Here is a 23,490-nt window from a genome sequence, read left to right on the forward strand (position 1 = left end):
GGGTGGTCTCTTTATTGGGCAATTCTCCTTGTCAAAAGTCTTCTTTATCTTGAGCTGGAATCTGCCCTATTAATGTCTCCTTGAGTAACACATACTGAAGTCACTCCTCTTTCATGGAGCTCCTTACATATTTAATAGTAGTTATCATAACCTCCCACCATTTTCCTGGCTACCTTCTTCATTTTCCTAACATAATGAAATTTAAACCTTCCTTTTTTTCCTGATTGTCACCTTCTACTCCTAGATAGATTAAAAATTTATCTTTCCCAGACAGAAATTTTTTTTTTTTTCGGTACGCGGGCCATATAATATTATAGATATGATAGATATTGGATGGATAAATAGATGAGAAAGAATGAATGGACACATTTCCCAATTTGGTAGTTTTAATTTCTAAATCAAGTCCAACCATGGGCTGAACAATCCTGAGCCATCTCCAATGCAGTGGCAGAGAAGCGAAGTATCAGGCAGGAACTAAAACCCCTTAATAGGATTTGCCCTGAAGACCTGGCATTTCATAAAGCAACAAAGTAAAGGCATTCTACCCTCTGCTCAAGTGGAGCACAGGCAATATGTTTCCAATGCATCATATGAATCATAATGTCTTTGTTGTTCTTTAGCCTTAATTTAATTGTAAAGAAATGTGGTATCACATTTTGTTCCGTGAAGAGGAAAATAATCCTTGTATTATGCCAGCCAATAAAAATAACTCAATATGAAAAAAAAAGAAAAAGAAAAAAGAAATTACTACTTGATCTACACTAGTTATATTGAACTCATGGTGGTTGAATAAAACACCTAGGTCTTTTTATATGACATTGCCAGGTTCTACTTGCATTTATGGACCTAAGATTTATATATTTATTCCAGTTAACTTTTTTCATATTCATTTCAGCCTGTAGTTCTAGTGTCTTTTGAACTCCTTTAAGTGTCCTTCTCTAATATAGAAAATGCCCTCTCTTTTTAGCATAAGCATACTTTCTATGTCATAGGATGAAAACTGTGAATGAGAAATTCTTAGAAGAGAGGGCTATGGCAAACCCTTTAGCTAGTTCTCTTCAAAATGAAATGATTATTATAATTACTATCTCCTGGGCAGGATTTTTCATTAATCTATAAATCTACCTAATAATGGTATATTCACCTAGCTTATGTCTCTGTATCTTATCATAAAAAATGTTATTCACACAGAATTTATAAAATCCTATGTTAAAAAAATGAGACAGCAAATCTCTTCTAGGAAGCACACTTTGTACTGGAAAGCTCAAAAATGACATAAAAGGGTGTGCAAAGAGAACTCTGCAAAAGAAAGGATAAAAACAAGAATAAATACATGGAAATGTATTATTTCACAGTAATAGAAAGTTATTCTGAGAATGTTACAGGCCCAAACAGCTAATAAAACTGTTGTTAGCAGCAGTGTATGAAAGTCACATGTTTGTGATCCATTCCTTTACCTTGTAACTTATGTCCATTCATTTCTATGGACTAAGTCAAAAGATTGACAGTGATAAAGCATCATGGAAGGAGAAACAGAATCTAAACAATTTAAAATTCTTATTATTACACCCTTCACACAAACCTGGTACTGGTAAAGATGCTTTTCCTCCAAAGTTTATCTATAACCTTTGAAATGAATTTCATGTCAGAAGTTTGCATTTTCTAGTTACTTATGTTTCTTGCAGTATTTTGGTCAAGAAAGTGAATGAAGAGAAACAGTATTAACTTTAGTCAGTGAGAAAAAATACTCAACTATGAAATACCTGTGGGCATCTGGCTGCACTATAGCAATCTCCAGCTGTGGCAAATGGAACTGCGTTTCCAAATACTGTCTGGGCAAAAAGAAGGTCTGTAGCTAGAAAATAATAAATGAAATTCTTTAGCACTGAGACATTGTATGTTTTCACATCTTCATTGCAAAACATGCAGTCTTCATATTACATTCTTAAATACATTCATATAACTAATCCAAAATTTTAAGCAAAAATGTTGCACAATTGTAGTACATAATATAGATCAGGCTCTCAAATATTTATTTAATATAAAAATGTTCACCTCATAAATTGCTCTAAAATATGACAGGGACATCTGTAACTAATCCGTATGTTTTAAAAGCTAAATAAATGCTCTATCATATTTTACATCATAGTGAATATCTAAAATAGATAAAGTGGCATAAGGAGCAAAATTACAGAGGAAAAAACATTAGTTAAAGATAAATTATGATAAAGCAACATATACGTACTTATAGAGAGTATGCATATCAATTCATTTAGAGAATTCAAAAACATGAAGGTAAAAAGTGTGCCATTTTCTTTGATTTCTTCTATTACTATTTCGTTCTTTCTAATCTTACTTTTGCTATTGTTATTAGCAAAATTTCTTGACTGGCAACAATGCTGGGGATTCCATATAAAGTATCAGAAAGAAAGAGTCATTGGCTCAAAAATAGGTTGGGAGGAACCCTAAAGGTTAGCTGGTACAATCACTTATTCATGCTTGAATCACTTAAATAACATCCCAACTAATGCTCATGCAGTCGGTGGCTCTCACCTCTGCTAATGTTGTTTCAAATATCTTTCAGGAGGACTGCAAGATCACTGCATGCCCTCATGATGACACCAGCCCCCCTAGAGGCAATCCCCAAAGGTAACATTTCTGGAAATATTTGTCATATCTCCAAGGGCAGCTTCCAAAGCCAGCAGGCCTTCTATGGTGTGCCAGAGTCAGCTTGTACCAAATCATGAGAACCAATTGTGTGTGTCTCTTCCCAACTCCATGCATAATGAGCTCATGTTGGTAGCTTAAAATTGGCCATGGTGGGAATATATACCCCATGGAAACTGGCAAAACCTACAAATCAAACTTTTTTTTTCCTGATTGTTAAGAGCTGGTTGTTAAACATTTATCCGCACACCACTGCTTATGCGTGGTACTTAGGGTTAGGCTGGGCAAACTGACACAGTTTTCAAATTAGCCTTTGCTATTATCTCCTCCATCATTCCCTGGATAACCCACAGACAGCTCTCGCTTAACATGTCCAAAGCTAAATGCATTATCTTTTTCTCCAAACATATTCCCCCTGCTATATTTCTCATCTCATTGAACTATATCAGCATCTGCCCAGTTATTTTGGAACTCTTTCTAAATATTCCATGCCACAAATCCCCATATTCCATCTGTTGGAAAATCATAGAGTGTACCTCTTTAATATTTCTCTCAGGTTCTCTCTTCTGAACCAAGTCCCTAATTTAGGTCCTTATCACCTTCTATCTGAACTATTATATTAGCTTCCTAAATATCTTCATGGATACAATTTGCTCTCTCTCCAACTGAGCCTGTTCCCTCCCCTGTTTATACTTTTACCCCAAAGGTCCCCATAACTTAAAAGATAAATTCAGTTGTATAGTTTAGTACACGTTGTTCTTCATGATCTGCTTTCTGGGAACTTCTCTAATAAGCGGTTATCCCCCAACCTCCATTCAATTTATGCTTAGACAAAACTAGACTATTCCTTATTCTCTAGTGGAACCAAAATGCTTCACCATTTCATGCTGTGTTCATGATGTCTCCTCCTGAAACTCCTTCTCCTCACTTTGGTTAATTCAAATTTGTCTTCAAGATTTCCTTAAGATAGTTTCTTGAGGAAAGTTGACTTCTATTCAGCAAATATTTCTTTAGAACCTATTGCGTATTGGGCATTATTATAAGTACTGTAAGAGCACAATAGTGGATGACATAGGGGCCGATGGAACCTGAGTGCTACCAGAGAGAAACAAGTAATAGAGTAGATACTATCATATGTTGTAGGTGATCAATGCTATAGAAAAAAATAAAAAATAAAGCAGGAAAAGAATGAGAAGAAAGGGAGTTTTGGAGTGGAGAGGGTCCAGGATGAACTTATTGGGAAGGTGTATTTAAGCAGAGACCAGGAAGAAACTGAGGGGTAAACCCGACAGACAATCATTCTAGGCAGATAGAACAGAAAGTGCAAAGGCCTTAAGGAGGGGTGGAGGGCATGCTTGATGTATTCAAGAGACAGCAAAGGGACAAATGTGTCTGAACCAGATCGTGCAAGGGAGGAGTGTGGAGGGAAGGAGCAGAAAGGTAATGGAGGTGGGAAGGTCTTATTGAGTTTTATTGACCATCGGCAGGATTTTTAATTCTGTTATGAGTTAGATGGGAGATGTTTGGAGAGTTTTGAGCAGACGTTGGGGTTATTAAAAAGATGAAATGAGATAATGTATAAGACAAGACATGGCTTACGTTTTAAGGGATCACTCTGGATTCTCTATTGAGAAGAGAATCTAGGTCAGGAGTTGGGGAAAAGGTGAAAAGGAACCTGAGTGCTACCAGAATAAACAGGAATACCAGTCAGTAAGCATAAGAATCCAGGTGAAAAAAATGATATGGACTTGGCCCACGGTTATAGCAAATGAGATAATGGCAAAGTGGGATTTTGCATGTGTCTTAGCTCAAGCTGCCCTAACAAACTATCACAGACTTGGGGGCTTAAACAAAAGAAGTGCAGGTGCAAACACGGTCAAGTTCTGGTGAGAGCCCCCCTTCCTGGCTTGGAGATCGTCTTCTTGCTGTGTTCTCACATGGCAGAGAAAGAGAGTCCTGGTGTCTTTTCCTCTTTTTTTTATAAGGGCATTCATCTTACAATTATGGCCCCACCCTCATGAACTAATCTAGACCTAATTATCTCCCCAGGACCAAACACTGTCACATTGGGGATTAGGGCTTCATCATATGAATTATGCAGGACACAATACAGTGCACAGCAGCATGTATGTTAATGATTCACCTGACAGAATTTGATGATGGATGGCACGTAGGTGTGAGATAAAGTGAGGAGTTAAAGACATTGCTATGTTTTAGCAAGAGTAACTAGAAGTTGATAGTTGCCATTTACTGAAATGGTAAAAATTTGGGTAGAAGGACTGGTTCCTTTGTAGAGTTGTGAATGGACCTAGAGTCTGTCATACAGAGTGAAGTAAGTCAGAAAGAGAAAAACAAATATCATATATTAATGCATATATGTAGAATCTAGAAAAAGGGTACAGATGAACCTATTTCCAGGGCAGGAATAGAGATGCAGAATGAACATGTGGATGCAGTGGGGGAAGGGGAGGGTGGGACAAACTGTGGGGTTAGGAATGACATATATGCACTACCATGTGTAAAATAGATAGCTAGTGGGAACCTGCTATAAAGCACAGGAAGCTCAGCTCAGTGCTCTGTGATAACCTAGATGGGTGGGATGGGGCGGTGGGAGGGAGGTCCAAGAGGGAGGGGCATAGGTATACATATCGCTGATTCACTTCATTGTACAGCAGAAACTAACACAACATGGCAAAGCAATTATACTCCAATTAAAAAAAAAAGAAAGTTCAGTCTTGGATACATTGTCAGACACATATTAGATTTCATGTGGGTATGCGGAGTAGGGAGTTGAATCTTGGAATTCAGGGAAGCAGTCTGAATTAGAGATATACATTTGGGACTGTCATTTAATAGATGGTATTTGAAATCTATAAGTTGAAAGAGATCCTTAAGGGAATGACTGAGTCCTGAAGTTCTTCAATACTCAGTGTTGTATAAAATGAAGAGTAACTAGCCAAGTTGAGAAACAGTGAGAAAGATGGGAGAAAGAGTGACCAAGACAGGAGCCAAATGATGAGAGTGAGAAGTCCTGGAAACCAAAGACTGCTGATGGATCAAATGAAATGAAAATCAAGAATTTGGCATTGGAGTTAAAGAAATGGAAGAAGAATTGGTGATGTAAGAGAAAAAGGAAAGTTTGCTGAAATAACGGTCCTGAGTTGGTACAAAGCAAGGAGCTCAGAGTACAAGTAGAAGGGGTTGCCTCAGATGGCAGCAGAAATAGTTCATCCACAGTGACCAGAAGAGAAGGCAAAGTCTATAGGTCAAGGTTTAGGTCATCAGCAATGAGTGACTGGAGTGGAGGTATTAGAAAATTTTGAAGTTTGAAGCCAGAGGAGAAGCTGTGAGTCAGACGTTGAGAAGAGTTGGGGAGGAATGAATCAGGGTCTGTGCAGTCTCAGGAGTCATGCATTTAAAGTAAGATCAGTCAGGAGGGCTGTGTATTACTTGCCACATGCAAGATTCATGGTGCAAGTGCAGAGTAGGTGAAAGGTTTAATTTAATCAAGACTGGGGTTTTGGCACACAAGCATGAGGAAGGAAAAGAGAAAGCAAGTGGAAAATGTATACATTTAACATTGTGTCTTCAGAGCCCAGTCCAATGCCTGGCAAAATGTCAGGTTTGATAAATTAATGAAAGATAAAAGCTTGCTAAACAGCAAATAAGTTCCCAAATGCCCATTATGTACTCAGCAATGCTGACACAACATATATTATTAAATAATAACCATTGTTTATAGAACACCTACTACTCGCAAGGCATTTACTAGATATGTTACAAGTATTATCTCTTAATCCTAACCGGAAAAAAAAAAAAGGAAAGAAAGCAGAAAAAAAGAAAGAAAAAAACCTGAGAGCCATCTTATTATGACTGGTAACTGGATGCAGAGAATTTACACCCAGCAATCTAACTCCAGAGTCTATGATCATAACCAAAGCATTATAACACTTCCCCACTGCAGTAATTGTGGGTGTTCAGTAAATGGTAGCCACTATTACTGACAATAATAGTTCACCATCATATGACTGATTTAGAAATTATGTATTCATGCATTCACTGTCTCAACAAACATTGTTTTGTTTCTTTTTGTGGTTTAGGTACTGTGCTAGGCACTGGTGATTCAATTGTGATTTAGAGTTTCTGCTTCTGAAATGAACTTCTTTGCATTTTCATGTCACTATGTAATTTTCAGGAGGGCAGACTGTCTGATTCTCAGTGTATGTTAGGTTTCATAAAGTATATTTACTTTAACTTGACTGTACTATAAATTACTTCCTAGAAAGGCAGCAGGTCCATAATCTGGGATCTGTGAGTGGGACTTTATCTCCCTGCAATGCCAGTTACTAACTGTATGAATTGGGCCAATCACTTAATTCTATAAGTGCATCTTAATTTCATCACTTGCAACAATGTGATGAAATTTTGCCTTATCTAGTATAGGGTTGTTAAAAAGATCAAATGAGATAAAGTATAAGAAAATACTAGACAAACTGTCACCTGAAGCTAATGTTAATTATTACTTTAAGCCCTTGCAAAAAAGCTTATACAACTACATTGAGGATATTAACTTCCTTATTTTTAATGTAATTGAGGATTTTAAGGTAGATTGTTATATCTTGGAAGGGCAGGATCTTTACTATGACAGTATCCTTACTATCTTTACTAATGACAGTGTCATTACCACTACATTTTTATTAAGGGTTCCCATGGTTTGTATCATTGCACTGGAACTATGTAGCTAATAACTTTTTAAAAAGAATTCTAAGTAATTATTGTACAATGCTAGGCCCTTCTCTATACCCTAGCTACCACATATACCATATAGTATATTGTTACACTTGCATTAGCAAACAGGTACTTTTCATTTTACAAATAGAGATTCAGCACTTACTTTTAATTTGCATGGAATTAAGATCAATTCTTATTTTGCTGAAAACAGTGTGTCCAGCAGCCAAGTAGTCATTTTTACACTCACAGTCTTGCCTCCTGCTTCCATTAAAAGGACATTCATATGGATTTTGCAGTCTGTAACAACATTAAAATATTTTAGTATTAGATACCATTATTAGACCATAATGCAGATAAATGGTAAACTTTGGAAGTGGGAAGGTAAAAGACACACTCTTCAATATTTTAGGGTCAACAGGTTAAATGTGAAAGAAATGAAAATCACTCAACAAGTTAAATGTCAAAGAAATACAAAATGATCAATGGGAAATTCAAGACCAGTCTGTGGAAAAATAATTCAGCTGTAGTTCTCCTAGCTTTTATTACTGGAATTAATTTGATTTCTATGAAAATACACACAGGTCTTAAATTCTTCCCTCCTCTGTTGTCTCACTGTTCACCCATAGTATCCTTCTTAGTCAGTCTCTCTGTGAGTACATGTTAATGCTCAAATCTTTATTATTGAACAGGCATGGACAACATCTGGCTTAGGTCATAATATATCTACCTGTTTCTAAATTACTTGTCACACTGGGAGCTATTCAAGTACCACTCTGAACTCTGGAACTTCTAATTCTCTTGAAGGACCATGAAAATGCACAGATAAGGCAAAACACAGCATATACCTAAAGCCATACACTTCAGAAAAGTTGTCTTCTTCACCTTTGACCAATGATATATATTCCTTGGGGTTCTGCAAGTGCATGCCAGCACAATAGATCTAAAGAGAAAATGCAAAGATCTAGAAAAGATTTTTTCAAAGTCAACAGTCAATGCTAAAATCAAACAGGAGCTGTCTTCATAATACCTTTATTATTCTTCCTTTAATGTTAAGGTAATAGTCACCATCTTTGGTAATGTTGTTTTTCACTTGGATTTCTTTACAGCTGGTAAATGTTTTACCTTCAAGGACAAGTGAGTACAACTTATCAACAATGAACAAATTACAGACACAACATGAATTTAACTCAATTACACCAATATTGTTATATTCTGAAAAAAACAGACCTTTCATTTTGTGGAGTGTATGACTACTCTAAATATTTATTTTCAGATTTTAATTAAAACTTCTTAGGAACACTTAGGTTCTAGATTTTTGAAGTCTAGTACTTACAGTCATGGACATAACATTTCTTTTGAGCATCTGGTTTTAAACTCTTTAAACATAAGTCACTGGACCAACCATTGTCAGCTATGCATTCCACTCTTCTCTCCATTATCCCAACTCCACAAGTCACAGAGCACTGTGAACAGAGTAAAATTTGAAGGTAAAGCATATAATGGATAATAAGGCCACTAAATACTTATCTCCTCCTTTCAAGATAGGTCCTTTTGGAATAAACTGATGATCAATAATGGCTAGAATTTCTGCAGACACAAAAATATCCTGGAGGCTAGAGAGTCACAGGTGGGGCTAATCCTTAAGAAACTCAATCTATTCTTTCTCAGTTACTGGCTCCTTTCCATTTATTTTGTATAGTTAGCTCAGCAGTATATTGTAAATACCTGATAAATATTAATTAATGATGGTTATTCAGACTACTGAGTTTTTACTCATTGTTGTATGCTGTTTGCAAGGCAATATTTACTTGCTTTCTATCAATGAAATTGGAAATGGAATATGGTGCCAATAACCTGTATTACTCATACATTAGATTTATTTACTTTTTCACTTAACCAATAAGTATTGCTTAAGCATCTACTCAAAATGCAAGCCACTGTGCCAGGTGCTCTGAGGAAAAGAAACAAGTATTAATTATGGTCCCTGCTTAAGGCAGGTTATAGCAAACTTAGAAAAAGAGATGATAACTGATAAATAACTGGTAAAGTGATTGTTAGACAATAGGGGTATGAGACAACTCTGATATCTAGTTAGAAGTGCAGAATAGTAGGCATCCCACAACTAGAAAGTCTCATTCAGAAGATTTTAAATTCATAATTATAAACTGACCTTGCTCCATTTTCCAACTTTCCAAGTGGCCATATGCAAACAGGTTCTAAAATTGCATTTGTAAACCTGAGGGGAAGGCAGCACAGGGCATTCTTGATAGTCTATAGGCCACAGCTCATGAAGCTTATATTTCTCAGTAGATCGGATCCCAATGCAATATGAAATCCTTTGTCGGTAACTAAATCCACAGTTACCTGCACACTGAAAAATACAATGTTACGAAGGGAGAAGAAGATGCTCTTAAACTTAACCAGGGTTAAGCACCACTACTTTCCAGGTGCTTAATATATACTATGTTATGGTATCCCCACAACAATCCTATTATTAGCCTCATTTACAGATGGGTAAACAAATGTTCAGAGGTATTAGGCAACTTTCACAGAGTTGTACCAGGATGGAAAGGATCCAGATGCAGGATAGATTGTCTATATTCAGTGCCTATGTTTTTTCTGTTTGTTCCTTTGTTTGTTTTCTGTTTTCTTGGTCACACTACAAAGAATAGCTTAACTGAATGAAAATTTATCTCCTGATAAGCAGAGCTTTGGAGAAATGAAACATATCAAGCATTCTTACCTGAAATAAAGGACATTTATTAGTCTTAATGTACTTGTAACTCTATATAAGTTTAGCATATATTTATCTTTATACATACAATGTGATGTGTACTACCATTTGACTAGAATAGGTAAGTGATTTAGATATAAATTAACGATCCAGAGAAAAGAATGGGCAAATAGATTTCTGACTCCAACAAAAAGGAGTAACAAGGAATAGAGTTACCATCTGACCTAAAACAAAAAAAACACTTGAACAAAATATGTATTGATTAAACAATGGCTCTTAAGACACTGGACATTAGGCAATAAAGGACAGTGATTCCCTGGGAGACGGAAACAAACAAAGTGACCCTATAATTGCTCCAGCTTAATGTCTTGAGAGAGTTTCCAGGTTTTGGAACAAGGAAAGGGATCCCAAGGGGACAGCAGAGTTCTGACCAGTGCAAACATGTGAGGACTCCAACTGAGGCCAAGGCATGGACCGATTAAAAGACATATGGGGACGTCCCTGGTGGTCCAGTGGGTAAGACTCCATGCTCCCATGCAGGGGGCCCAGGTTCGATCCCTGGTCGGGGAACTAGATCCCGCACGCATGCTACAACTAAAAGTCCGCATGCCGCAACTAAGAAGTCCTCATGCCACAACTGAAAGATCCCATATGCTGCAACTAAAGATCTCACATGCCCCAACAAAGATATCGTGTGCCTCAAATAAGACCTGGTGCAACATAAATAAATAAGTATTTTTAAGTAAATAAATGACATATGAATCACTGTATCTGGCACTCACACAGGACCAAATATAGTGTCTGTTCCCTTCATTCAGACTGGAAAACCTTATATACATGCAGCAATAGGTAGAGTACTCAAAGGGGTCTTGCCACAGTAGAGGGGAATAGCTAACTCTAGACTAAACAATGAACTGGTCTCCCATAAAAAATCTTAAGAGCAAGACAAGAAAAGATCACACTTCTTACAGACAAAATAACTGCATTCTGGAACAAAGCTCAAAATATACATATAGAAATAAAAACTATCCAGTAGCCAACAAAGTAAAATTCATAATGCATGGCATGCAATAAAAAATTAACTGGCATGCAAAGAGGCAGGAAAATATAACCTATGATGAGGAGAAATATCCATCTATCAAAGCAGACCCCAAGGGGTGAGTGACATCGGTGAAAACAGCAGAGCAAGGACATCTGAAAACGTTCTCTTCTATAAAGGCAATGAGAAAACTGACAAAACTTGTGAAAATCAACTTTTTCAGAGCTCTGTAAATTAACCAAAGGCTTGCAGCAATCCGGGAAGCATTTATTAAAGAAATAAGGCTAAATCTCAGTAAGAACAGTGAGCTTTGTGTGTTTTAGTTTGCCCTATTCCCATTCCCCCTCTTTAGCTCTATAGGAGGATTGAAAATCAATAGCCCTGCAAACATACTGAAAAACAAAAGCATGGAAGCCACCAGAGGGATTGGACATCTTTCTAAGCCTCATTTCCAGAGAACTGTCATTATTTGAACTGTTTAGTGGTTTTCTGAAAGACCTCACTTGCAAGTCTCTATTTGACTTTACCCAGCACTTGCCCAGTGCTAAAAGCCTTCTCCTTGGAGGCATTTTTTAACACAATTAAAGGCTATTGTTTAACTTTGCAGCTTCCAGAGGAAGTGGATAATAGTCAGGCAAGCAATGGGCTACCAAGAAAAGCTTAAAAGGAAAAGCTTGGAAAGGAGATGTCCACAGGGGCTTTAAAAACTCCAACAGAGTCATAGACAACTAGAAGGCCATGGACATACATAAGGTTTGCACATGTCTAGGGCTGTGTGCAAGCTTAGGAAATATCTGAGAAGTACCTACACTCTCATTTCTGGCTGATGTCAAGGCTCTGCTCAAGCAGGAAGTTAAGGTTAAGGAAGAGTTGTCAACTGCCTCATCTAGTGTTGAAGATGCCCACACATGCACACAGAGCCTCTTGGCAAAGACTGGAGATTACTGGTTCCAAGTATCTCAGGAAATCACTACCCAGTCATTAGTTGAAAACTAATCAGATAGAGACTTTAGTGATCACATGAGACAAAGAATACAGACTTTACAGTTAGTTCAGAAAAGTCACTGAACAAACAAACAAACAACAACAAACAGCAGTAACAACAAACTCTGGGAAGATGGGAGAACATGTGTAGAAATCTGTGTATCTATGTAGACCTATAACAAGTAAAGAGATGGAATTAATAAACAAAAAACCTCACACAAATAAAAACCCAGGACCAGAGCCTTCATTGGTGAACTCCCCCCAAAGTTTAAAGAATTAGCACCCTCCCCCTCCAAAATACTTCCAAAAGATAGAATAGAAAAGAACACTTCCTAATTTGTCATATGAGGCCAGTATTTCCCTCACACCAAAACTAGGCAGACATAACAAGGAACGAAAACTACAGACCAATATCTCTTGTGAATATAGATGTAAAAATCCTCAACAGAACACTAGCAAAACAATCCCAGAAGCAAATAAAAAGGATCATACACCATGACAAAGTAAGATTTATCCCAGGAATGTAACATTGTTTCAACATGTGAAATCAATCAATGGAATACATCATACAAATAGACTCATAAAGACCACATGAGCATCTTAAGAGATGCAAAAAAAGCATTTGACAAACTGACACATTTTCATTATACAAACACCAAGCAAACTAAGAATAGGAGGGTATAATAAAGAGAATCCACAAAAAAGTCCATAGCTAACCTATTCAATTATGAACATTGAAAGTTTTCCTCTAAAGAGAAGGATATCTGTTTTTACCACTTCTACTCAACATTGTTTTGGAGTTTCTAGCCAGGGAAACTAGGGAAGAAATGAAGTAAAAGGCACCCAGATTTAAAGGAAGAAATAAAACTACCTGGATTTGCAAATGATATACTTCTGTATATAGAAAATGCTAAGTAATCCACACAAAAAAAGAACTGTGCTCAATAAATGTGTTTAACATACAAAAATCAATTCTATCTCTACACATTATGAACGGACAAGCAGAAAATGAAATTAAGAGTATAATTTCATTTTCAGGAGCATAAAAGATTAATAAAATTTTTAGGAACAAAATTAACCAAAAAAGTGTAAGATTTGTACAATGAAAACTATAAACTATAAAGCATCCTTGAAATAAATTAATAAGACCTAAATAAATGGAAAGACATGTCAATTCACGGATTGGAAGACATTATTAAGATGGCAACATTCCCCAAACTGATCAAGATTCAACGTAATCTCTAACAAAATCCTAGCTGGAGTTTACCCAGAATATGACAAGTTGATCCTAAAATTTATATAGGAATGTAAGGGACACAGCATAAGCAAATAATCTTGAAAAGGAAAAGCAAAATTGGTTCTCTCACACTTCCTGATTTCAACACTTACTATAAAACTACCTTACTATAAGACCAAGACTATGTGGTAACGATATAAGGATAGGCACATAGATCAGGGAACTGAATTCAGAGTTCAAAAATAACTCTTCAGTAATAGATAATTCAATGAGGAAAGAACAGTTTTTTCCAAAAATTGTGTTGGAACATCTGGATAGCCACATGCAAAAGGATAAAGTTGGACCCCACTTCACATCATATACAAAAATTAATACAAAGTGGATTACAGACCTAAACGTATCAGCTAAAATTACAAAATTCTTAGAACAAAATATAAGTGTGAACCTTTGTAACCTTGGATGGGCAATAGTTTCTTAGAAATGATACCTAAAGTACAAATGAACAGAAAAAATAAATTTGACGTCATCAAAATTAAATACATTGGTGCACAAAAGACACTATCAAGAAAGTGAAAATGCAAGAGAAAAAGTTACAGCTGACACCACAGAAATACAAGGATTATAAAAGATTACTGCTAACAATTATATGCCAACTAATTAGATAATCTAGAAGACATGGATAAATTTCTATAAATGTTCAATCTCCCAAGACTGAACCAGGAAGAAATAGAAAATATGAACAGACCAATCACATGCACTGAAATTGAAACTGTGATTTAAAAACTCCCAGCGAACGAAAGTCCAGGACCTGATGGCTTCACAGGTGAGTTCTATCAAAAATTTAGAGAAAAGTCAACACCTATCCTTCTCAAAATAGTCCAAAAAATTGCCAATGAAGGAACACTTCCAAATTCATTCTACAAGGCCAGCATTACCCTGATACTAAAACTAGACAAAGATATCTCTCACACACACACACACACACACACACACACACACACACACACACAAATACAGGTCAATATCACTGATGAACATAGATGCAAAAGTCCTCAACAAAATATTAGCAAACCAAATTCAAGCGGGATTTAGTCCAGGGATGCAAGTATGGTTCAATGTCCACAAATCAATCAACGTGATATACCACATTAAGAAAATGAAGGATAAAAGTCATATGATTATTTCAATAGTACAGGGAACATACCTCAATATAATAAAGGTTATATATGACAAACCCACAGCTAACATCACACTCAGTGATGACAAGTTGAAAGCTTTTCCTCTAAGCCTTCTTCTAAGATCAAGAACAAGTCAAAGATACCACTCTCACCACTTTTATTCAACATAGTTTTGGAAGTTCTAGCTACAGCAGTCAGACAAGAAAAAGAGATAAAAGACGTTCAAATTGGAAAGGAAGAAGCAAAACTGTAACCATTTGCAGATTACATGATATTATATATAGAAAACCCTAAAGACTCCACCAAAGAACTATTGGAACTAATGAATGAATTCACTAAAGTTGTAGGATACAAAATCAATACGCAGAAATCTGTTGCATTTCTATACACTAACAACAAACTATCAGAAAGAAAAATTTTAAAAACCATTCTATTTACAATTGCATCAAAAGGAATAAAATACCTAGGAATAAATTTAACCAAGGAGGTGAAAGACCTGTACTCTGCAAACTATAAGACATTGATGAAAGAATTGAAGATGACACAAGTAAATGGAAACATACACCATGCTCATGGATTGGAAGAATTAATACTGTTAAAATGTCCACACTACCCAAAGCAATCTATAGATTTAATGCAATTCCTATCAAAATACCAGTGGCATTTTTCACAGAACTAGAACAAAGAATCCAAAAATTTGAATGGAACCACAAAAGGCCTGGAATAGCCAAAGCAATCTTAAGAAAAAAAACAAACAGAAAAAAACCCAAAAAACCCTAAAGCTGGAGTTACCATGCTCTTGGATTTCAAACTGTATTATAAATCTATAGTAAACAAAACTGTATGATACTGGCACAAAAACAGAAACATAGCTGAATGGTACAGAATAGAGATCCCAGAAATAAACCCATGCTTATATGGTCAATTAATCTACAACACAAAGCTAGGAATACACAATGGGGAAAAGACAGTCTCATTGATAAATGGCATTTGGAAAACTCAACAGCTATGTGCTAAAGAATAAAACTGGATGCTTTCCTTACACCATATACAAAAATAAACTCAAAATGACTAAAGATTTAAATGTAAGGTCTGAAACCCTAAAACTCCTGGAAGAAAACCTAGGTAATACGCTCTTTCACACCAATCTTAGCAGTATTTTCTTGTATACATCTCCTCAGGCAAGGGCAACAAAAGCGAAAACAAACAAATGAGACCACATCACAATAAAAACCTTTGGCACAGCAAAGGAAACTATCAAAAAAGTGAAAAGACAGCCTACTGAATGGGGCAATATATTTGCAATGATATATCGGATAAGGGGTTAATATCCAAAATATATAAAGGACTCACACAACTGAATATCAAAAAAAAGCAAACAATTCAGTTTAAAAATGGGCAGAGGATCTGAATAGATATTTTTCCAAGGAAGACATACAGGTGGCCAACAGACACATGTAAAAATACTCAACATTACTAATCATCAAGGAATTTCAAATAAAAACTGTGATATCACCTCATACCTGTCAGAATGGCTATAATCAAAAAGACAACAAACAAACAAGTGCTGGCAAGGATATGGAGAAAAGGGAACCCTCCTGCACTGCTGGTGGGCATATAAATTGGTACAGCCACTATGGAAAATATTATGGCGTTTCCTCAAAAAATTGTGAATGGGAATTACCATATGATCCAGCAAAATTCCACTTCTGGATATTTTCCTGAAGAAAACAAAAACACTAACTCAAAAAGATATATACACCCCAATATTTATTGCAGCATTGATTACAACATTCAAGATATGGAAGCAACCTAAGTTTCCATAAACAGATGAATAAAGAAGCAATAGATAGACGATAGATAGATAGATAGATAGATAGATAGATAGATAGATAGATGATAGATATAGGTAGATAGATAGATAGATATATGGATGATGACAGAGATATATGCTGTACCCCTTACACTTATACAGGGTTGTGCGTCAATTATATCTCAATAAAACCGGAAGAGAACAATTTTTTAAAGCAGCCAACTATGCAGGGACAGATGCCAAACCGTCCCTGGTAGTCGGTTTCAAAGTTGTCACCGCTTCAGAACTGCACCAGAGTTTAACATACATGTCGCTATTATTCTATTTGCACCATCCAACTGCCAGCGATTTTATCCCTTAGATTGATATGCACACCATCATCTGCTCCCATGTTCAAATTTAGACCCAGTTTCAACTGGGTCAAATTTGAAACTCAGCTGTGTTTTCCAGGAGTGAAAATTCTCAACTTCCTTTCTTTGCCTTACCTGTGATGAGTTTCCCGTTACCACAATATACTTGCAGGGAGGGTTTCTGCACTTTCTGACTGCAAGAGGTCTGGTTGAAGGATCGCAGAAACTTTCATTCACTTGCGTGTTTTGTGCACCCACGCACTTCACTTGCCGATGTGTCTCTCTTTTCTTACATGACGTTGAACACTAGAAATACAATGACGAAATGAAGAACACATTCTTTCACTGAAGGGTTGTCTGAAAGTGTACTTGACAATACTCACATCCAGCCACTCTCCCGTCACCCAATGGTACTGTATGCAGTCCTGACGCCAACATTGTCTCTGAAAATAAGGCCGTGTGGACGGATCACACTTTTCTTCTGCCACCCGACCAACACCTCGCAGTCTGCAGTACACATCCCTTTGCTGAACTCCAGAGCCACAGGTCACGGAGCACTATGAAGAAACCCAAACGATTGGAATAATTAACTAACAAATATAAAATTATGTAAAAATCGCAAAGTAGAGCAAAATTATACCATGCATTAGATAGAAAATACATGCAAGAAGTATTTTTAACATCGCCTGGTCTGGAGCACCTATACAAGTATACAAATAGATGTTCTTTATTTTGCAATACCTATTCAAGTCTTGTAGAAACTATGACCAGATACTCCGTCCGAATTGATAGCTCTCTCTTCTGACTTAAACATACTTAATATCTATAAAATTTACCACACAAACTATTCTACTACTACCTTGCTTTTGAACATTATTTAAATATTGAAATTACACTGTATTCATAATCTCCCTCAAAGCAACAATAATTTCCAAGTTTGGGTTCTATCCATCTTTATACCTGCCGTCCCTATTACAGCTTGGGGATCCAAACATTTGCTGATTTGTTGACTCGTGATTGTATTTCAGTGGAGAGGTGTTTTGGGAAACTGATGGTGTAAGCTTACAGTTTACTTAGACAACCTTGTCTTAGCCTCTCCTCTCACTTGTCTTATCTGTACAAAGCAGGTTTTGTGTTATTTGTAAAATTTCACAGAACATGTCCCACACATTTATTCCTCGCAACAGCTCTTCAAAGGAGGCACCAGGGCTGAGGGCCCGGGACTTAGCTAAGAGATGTTAAGTCATTTGCCTGAGCTGCTACGTGAAGTCAGTGGCGAAGCAGGTTTAAGCCCACTTCTTTCTGACTGCAGCCTTTGAGCTCTCCCCGTGCTGCCTCCACGGGATGGAGAAGGACTTGGCAACTTCTCAGGGTTTTCTCAACTCTGCAAGGCCAAGCCATAAAACAGCAGAGCCTGACCACAACCAAGAGCTAGGATGCCAACATTAATAAAGTAGGCAGAACGTCTAAGGGTATTTATTTAATTTGTGAGCTTGGTTTTTATACTCTTCGTTATTCCAGAAGGGATTGGAGGTCATATTGAGTGTTACATGGGGCCTCATGGCTGTTCGCAACTATGACAGTGTAAGGGTAAAACTTCAGGTTTTTCATTAAGGTCTCTGTTTCTGCAGGATTCACAGAGTCAGTGGTCGCTTTTTTCTCTAACAGTAAATATGTCTCTGCAGAATATGGTTTCACCATGAATTGTAAAACACTTAAAGCCCACAAAACCTAAGGACTTAGTTCACCTGTTAGACTCAAGTTCCTCTTATAAACTCTTGCAACAATTTTACTCTAGCGGCACCTTTAGATTTAGTTTTCTGTCTTGTGTGTATAAGCGGCAACCACTGACTTAAAAGAGGATTTTTATATTTTTTTAACTTACAAAGAATATTATGCATATCTACATTGCTTACCTATATTGACCCTCATCTTATGCTTTAGCAGTTGAATTTTGACAGCTCATTGAATGTTTTCACAAAAAAGACATGGCTCCTTTGTATGGAGATAATAATAACTTAATATGTATTTTGTGCAGGGCACAATATTAAGCAGACTAAGATGTCAGGTTGTAGTTTAACTTATCTGAACCTTTGGTGAAATGTTTAGTCTATAAAATAAGGCTCCTGCAAACATTTTCCAGTAATAATTTCACAAATATAAACCATATTCAGAAAAATTCCTACTTCTAAACCTGAAAAAAAAATCCTGAAAATAAATTTCACAAAACACAATTTAGCAAGAAGTTGATAAATAGCGTTTTCTACAGTTCAATAATCCACAGTGGCTGACTGATTCTTTGACCACAGCATGCATTTAGAAGAGTCCACTGACACCATAGGGGGCTACTATAATGGACCTCACCCTCAAAGGAAAAAAAAAACTGGACTACTGCTTGGAAGAACACAAGTAACTTTTGTTTTTCAGCATTTTTTAGAGCTAAGAGTACAAAAGAGTAAACTGATGTGATTTCAGATTTGAACAGAGGAGAGAATTCTTTGCTTAAATGAAGTATTTCTTAGCCTCATGTCATCGATAACCCTAACTGCCAAGTCCAAGAGACACTTTTCAAGTCTTTTCTTAGTTAATCTCACTGACACTGTCAGCACCAGTGACCACATTCTGTTGAGCCTTTCTGGCCTCTGTGATTGAAATCCCCTCTGGTTCCAGGTACTCTCCTCTTGTAGTCCTTAACTGACTCTATTTTCTCTGTTTAGCCTTTAAATGTTAGCGTCTCCCAGGGCTCTCTTTATAACTTGCTTCTCTTTATACCCTCTGAGCTCTTCCTGAGCAATTTCTTCTATGTCCCAATAATTTCTAAATCTGTTCTCTCCAGCCTTGATCATAATTCTGAGCTCTCCATTTATATTTTCATGTATTTACAAGGAATTTTTCATGTATTGACAAGACTTTTCATGTATTTTCTACATAGATATGTCAAAGGCACCTCAAATCCAACATTTCCAAAGCCTAACTTATCGCCTTTGCCCATCAGCTCCTCTTACGGGCTGCGGATGCTGTGAAGACATGATAACTCACTCTTACGTCCAGCGACTTATTAGAATGACCTCCCAAGGTACAGCTGTAACTCCAGAGTAGTCACCCTTATTCAACAGCTTTATTGAACCACATTTTTATAAGCATGTTAAATTTTATCTTTCTTTAAAAATCCAAGTAACTCAAATGAAGGCAATGCGGGTCTATCATTATGAGTATGACACAAATAATTGATTGGAAGGCACTAACTGACCACCACTGCATAATTTAACTCAGAGAGGAAAAGTCAGCCAAATTTCCTATTCATGCGTACATGTACTACAACACTGCATAGCCTGGTGCTTTAAAAACTTGACAGTGGAAGTGGAAAAGGTAAGTTTTAGCCAATCCACAGGTACTGTAGCTGTTTTAGCTACTGTGGAGCAGAGATGAAGAAATGTTAGAACATGCACTGTCAAATGGGTTCATTAAGGCTAACTCACTCTGCTATTTAATAAAAAAATTATTTAAAATGTAATAGTAAAGTCCTTTCTTGATGCATTATTTATAATTTCTTGTTAATGGATTAAGGTTTTGATTTTATTATAGTCAGTTATTTGTAACTATAGTTTATTTCAAATTCATCAATACTGTAGCAGTAGTATTAGCAGTTGTACAGGATTCTGAGTTAGAAAAGACTCTAGGAATATCTAATTCCAATTCCTCTTCCATCCTGAAATCCATTTTACAGCAGTAGTGAATGAATGAATATCAAACCTACCCATACTTCCACAGCCTCAGTATGAGTAAGTTCACTGTATCCTGAAAGCAATCATTTCATTTTTGGGTGACTCTGAAGTTTTAGCAAATACCCTCCTATATTGAGCTGAAATATTCTTCCGTAAACTTTACCCACTGTCTAGAACCTGTCCTCATCAACATAGAACAAATTCATACTTACTTTCATGTGAGAAAGTATAAAGGTGTGAGGTCTGGAAAGGGAGCAGCTATTTTATGACCATTAGGGTTGATCAACAGAATCACAGAAATGCCCATCCAGCACCCTGCCATTGTGGAGCTACTGAATCAAACTTAAATCTAGTGACCTTCTGGTCTTGTTTTGTAAAGAATAAATGACTTTGAGTTCGAGCCACTAATAATCAGTACTTTTCCTACTTGCAACAGAACACAGTGGAACTGATACAGAATAGTTATAACAATTCAATTGGGCTTCTCTGGGGATTTGGTAATTTGTCAAGACTTTTCTTACAGTGTGGGTCTCAGAATAGGTACTGCTCCAAAAATCTGACCAGAATTTATTAGTGCAAAATTTTGAACACGCTTCATGTATTAATGTAGCCTAATATGTTGCTAGTGATTTAAGCAACTACACCATATTCAATACATGATCAATTAAACCCTCAGTTATTTTCCTAAGATATGTAAAATCCATATATATCTTAAATTTATGCAACAGGTTTTTATATATAAATAAGCCTGTAATGAACTCAACACAACATAGAAACTACGTTTCTGTTGAATGCATTGTTATGTGTCATCCAGTGACATTCTGCAATTGTTGACTTCAGATGCCTTGTAAGAGGGGAGATACATTGCTAAGGAAGTAAAAGACATTGCTAAGGAAGTATAAAGATGAGCTCATGTAAAATGATAACTATAAAATAATTATGACAGCAACTACAATAGGGAAGACTCAGACAAGTGTTCAAATGCTCACCCCCCGCCCCCATCACTTCCTGGCCTGTGACCTGCACAAGCTGTTCAGTACTTAACCCCTGTAAGCTGTTGTTTCCTCATCTGCATAATGAATACCTACAGTTGGGAAGAATACAGAAGTCTCTCAGCAGTGTCAGGAACTGACTGTCCCTTGCTGCTTCCGTCCTATCCCCATTTTTTTTTCACTTTTCTTACAGAGATACAAATATTTTTGCCTTGAAAAGTTTCTCGACACATGCCTCAAACCAAAGGGTATTAGTCATCTCAGCCCACTCAAAGATAGACCATCTTAAGTATCAAGAAAGATGATAAAGGAAGAGAGTTAACAGGCAGCATAGAAATTCAAAAGCAGAATTGCTGGCACTAGCTAGAAAAGATTGAGAAGCATAGCTCATCCAGCCCCAGAACAAAAAGACATCCTCTCTGACCTTGGTCTCAGCCTGTCCTCCTGGAAGAAAACTCACTTAACCTGGGTGTAAAGATGAAGAGGCTCTGCATTCTTGGTCAGGGGCTGTGGGGACTTAAGATTTACTATCTTTTTAGATTATAAAAGATATATATGGGCTTCCCTGGTGGCGCAGTGGTTGAGAGTCCGCCTGCCGTTGCAGGGGACACGCGTTCGTGCCCCGGTCCGGGAAGATCCCACATGCCGCGGAGCGGGTGGGCCCGTGAGCCATGGCCACTGAGCCTGCGCATCAGGAGCCTGTGCTCCGCAACGGGAAAGGCCACAACAGTGAGAGACCCGCGTATCGCAAAAAAAAAAAAAAGATATATATGTATACATCACATTTTTTTCAAATATGACTATATTTGAAATCAAATATGATTTATATATGTATTTTGGAAATATAGAAAATATGGAATTACAGAAATACAAAATCACTTAACCATGTCAGCATTTAGCAAATAGTTTCCAAAAAAATTTTTTTCACATTAGGTGTTTTGGGAAAGGGGGGCACTAGCCAGTAGACTTGTGAGATTTTGGAACTCATATCACATTTGGTTCCAACTCTGATCATAAAATACTACAAAGAAAATAATGGGTCCCTGAAAAGAGGGACCAAGTAAGTGGCTGCTATCACGAGGCTCTAGATTCAATAGGGTTGCCTGAGATTCTTCAAGTATCTTTCTAAGCTGTGCGGCAAGTTTGCCATGATCAAGGGGAGGTGAGAATTCTGGATGATTTTTTTTTTTCTGAGTATAAAAACTACGTTTGGATGGCACTGAACTAAGCATGAGACCATGAGGATGCTAACACCCCATGCTAGCCTTAAAAACTTGAATTTACAAGTGAAGCTGGTATTCCCAAATAGGTAAAATTAGGTGAAAACAAAAACAAAATGCCTGGTTCCAGAAATAAGAGGATGAGGCATTTTTCGTTTTAAATGATTCCAGTATTTATTTTGCCTCTAAACGTATACATCTGGATCCTAGGGACAAAGGACTGTATATAGCAATGTTTGTTCCTGTTTGGCTGCAGTCATTAAAATGCATTACTAAATCCTTTCATTAAAAAAAATGATATCAAATACCAAATGAAGAGTGTTAACTTCAAAACTCATTTGAGCACCTCTGTGGTCACAGTTTGCCAAATAAGTCTTTCCATTAGAGGTACAATGTAAAATAGTAATAAAATGAAATTATAGTGAGGGATTCTAGTAAAGCAATTTTACAATTTATGCAGTTGGAACAAAGTAGCAACCAGTGATTATCCTGTAACTACCTCTGAAATTACACTTCTGTTGAATATATTATTATATGCAGCTCACTGACAGCCTGCAATTGTTAACTTCATGTGGGTCCTTTTTATAGAATAAATCAAAGCCAGCGACTTTACTAGTGGTCATTTGTTTCTGGCAGAGTTTTGGGGACTGTGTGGGTGTATGAAGCTAATTTCTATGACAAGGAAAACCAATTCAAAGAAAAAAAGCCGACGCGGTACAAAAGCATCTGTGTTTTTTATAGTCTTTACATATTCATATCTGTATCTTAGAAACCCCTGAAATACATCCCTTTAGTGAATCTTATATAATTTCAGAGTTGG

The 23,490-nt window shown here is 36.8% G+C and overlaps 1 protein-coding gene across 6 annotated transcripts in view; it reads right to left on the reverse strand.

The window, feature by feature from the left end:
- The window catches only part of ADAMTS20 (ADAM metallopeptidase with thrombospondin type 1 motif 20), a 195,783-nt gene that overhangs the window by 17,845 nt on the left and 154,448 nt on the right, over positions 1–23,490 (reverse strand). For 3 of the 6 annotated variants that reach the window (XM_067696234.1, XM_067696233.1, XM_067696236.1), the window contains 8 exons: positions 17,117–17,290; positions 16,869–17,039; positions 9,569–9,769; positions 8,732–8,861; positions 8,426–8,520; positions 8,244–8,338; positions 7,562–7,695; positions 1,764–1,855 (listed from right to left, as the gene is read on the reverse strand). In XM_067696234.1, coding sequence (XP_067552335.1) covers positions 1,764–1,855; positions 7,562–7,695; positions 8,244–8,338; positions 8,426–8,520; positions 8,732–8,861; positions 9,569–9,769; positions 16,869–17,039; positions 17,117–17,290 — 1,092 coding nt within the window. Of the gene's footprint in view, positions 1–1,763; positions 1,856–7,561; positions 7,696–8,243; positions 8,339–8,425; positions 8,521–8,731; positions 8,862–9,568; positions 10,142–16,868; positions 17,040–17,116; positions 17,291–23,490 lie in introns of those variants that run through there. The other 3 variants (XM_067696235.1, XR_010932368.1, XM_067696237.1) reach the window with 3 other exon arrangements.

Source organism: Pseudorca crassidens, chromosome 11 (genome assembly GCF_039906515.1).
Source record: "Pseudorca crassidens isolate mPseCra1 chromosome 11, mPseCra1.hap1, whole genome shotgun sequence".
Lineage (NCBI taxonomy): Eukaryota > Metazoa > Chordata > Mammalia > Artiodactyla > Delphinidae > Pseudorca > Pseudorca crassidens.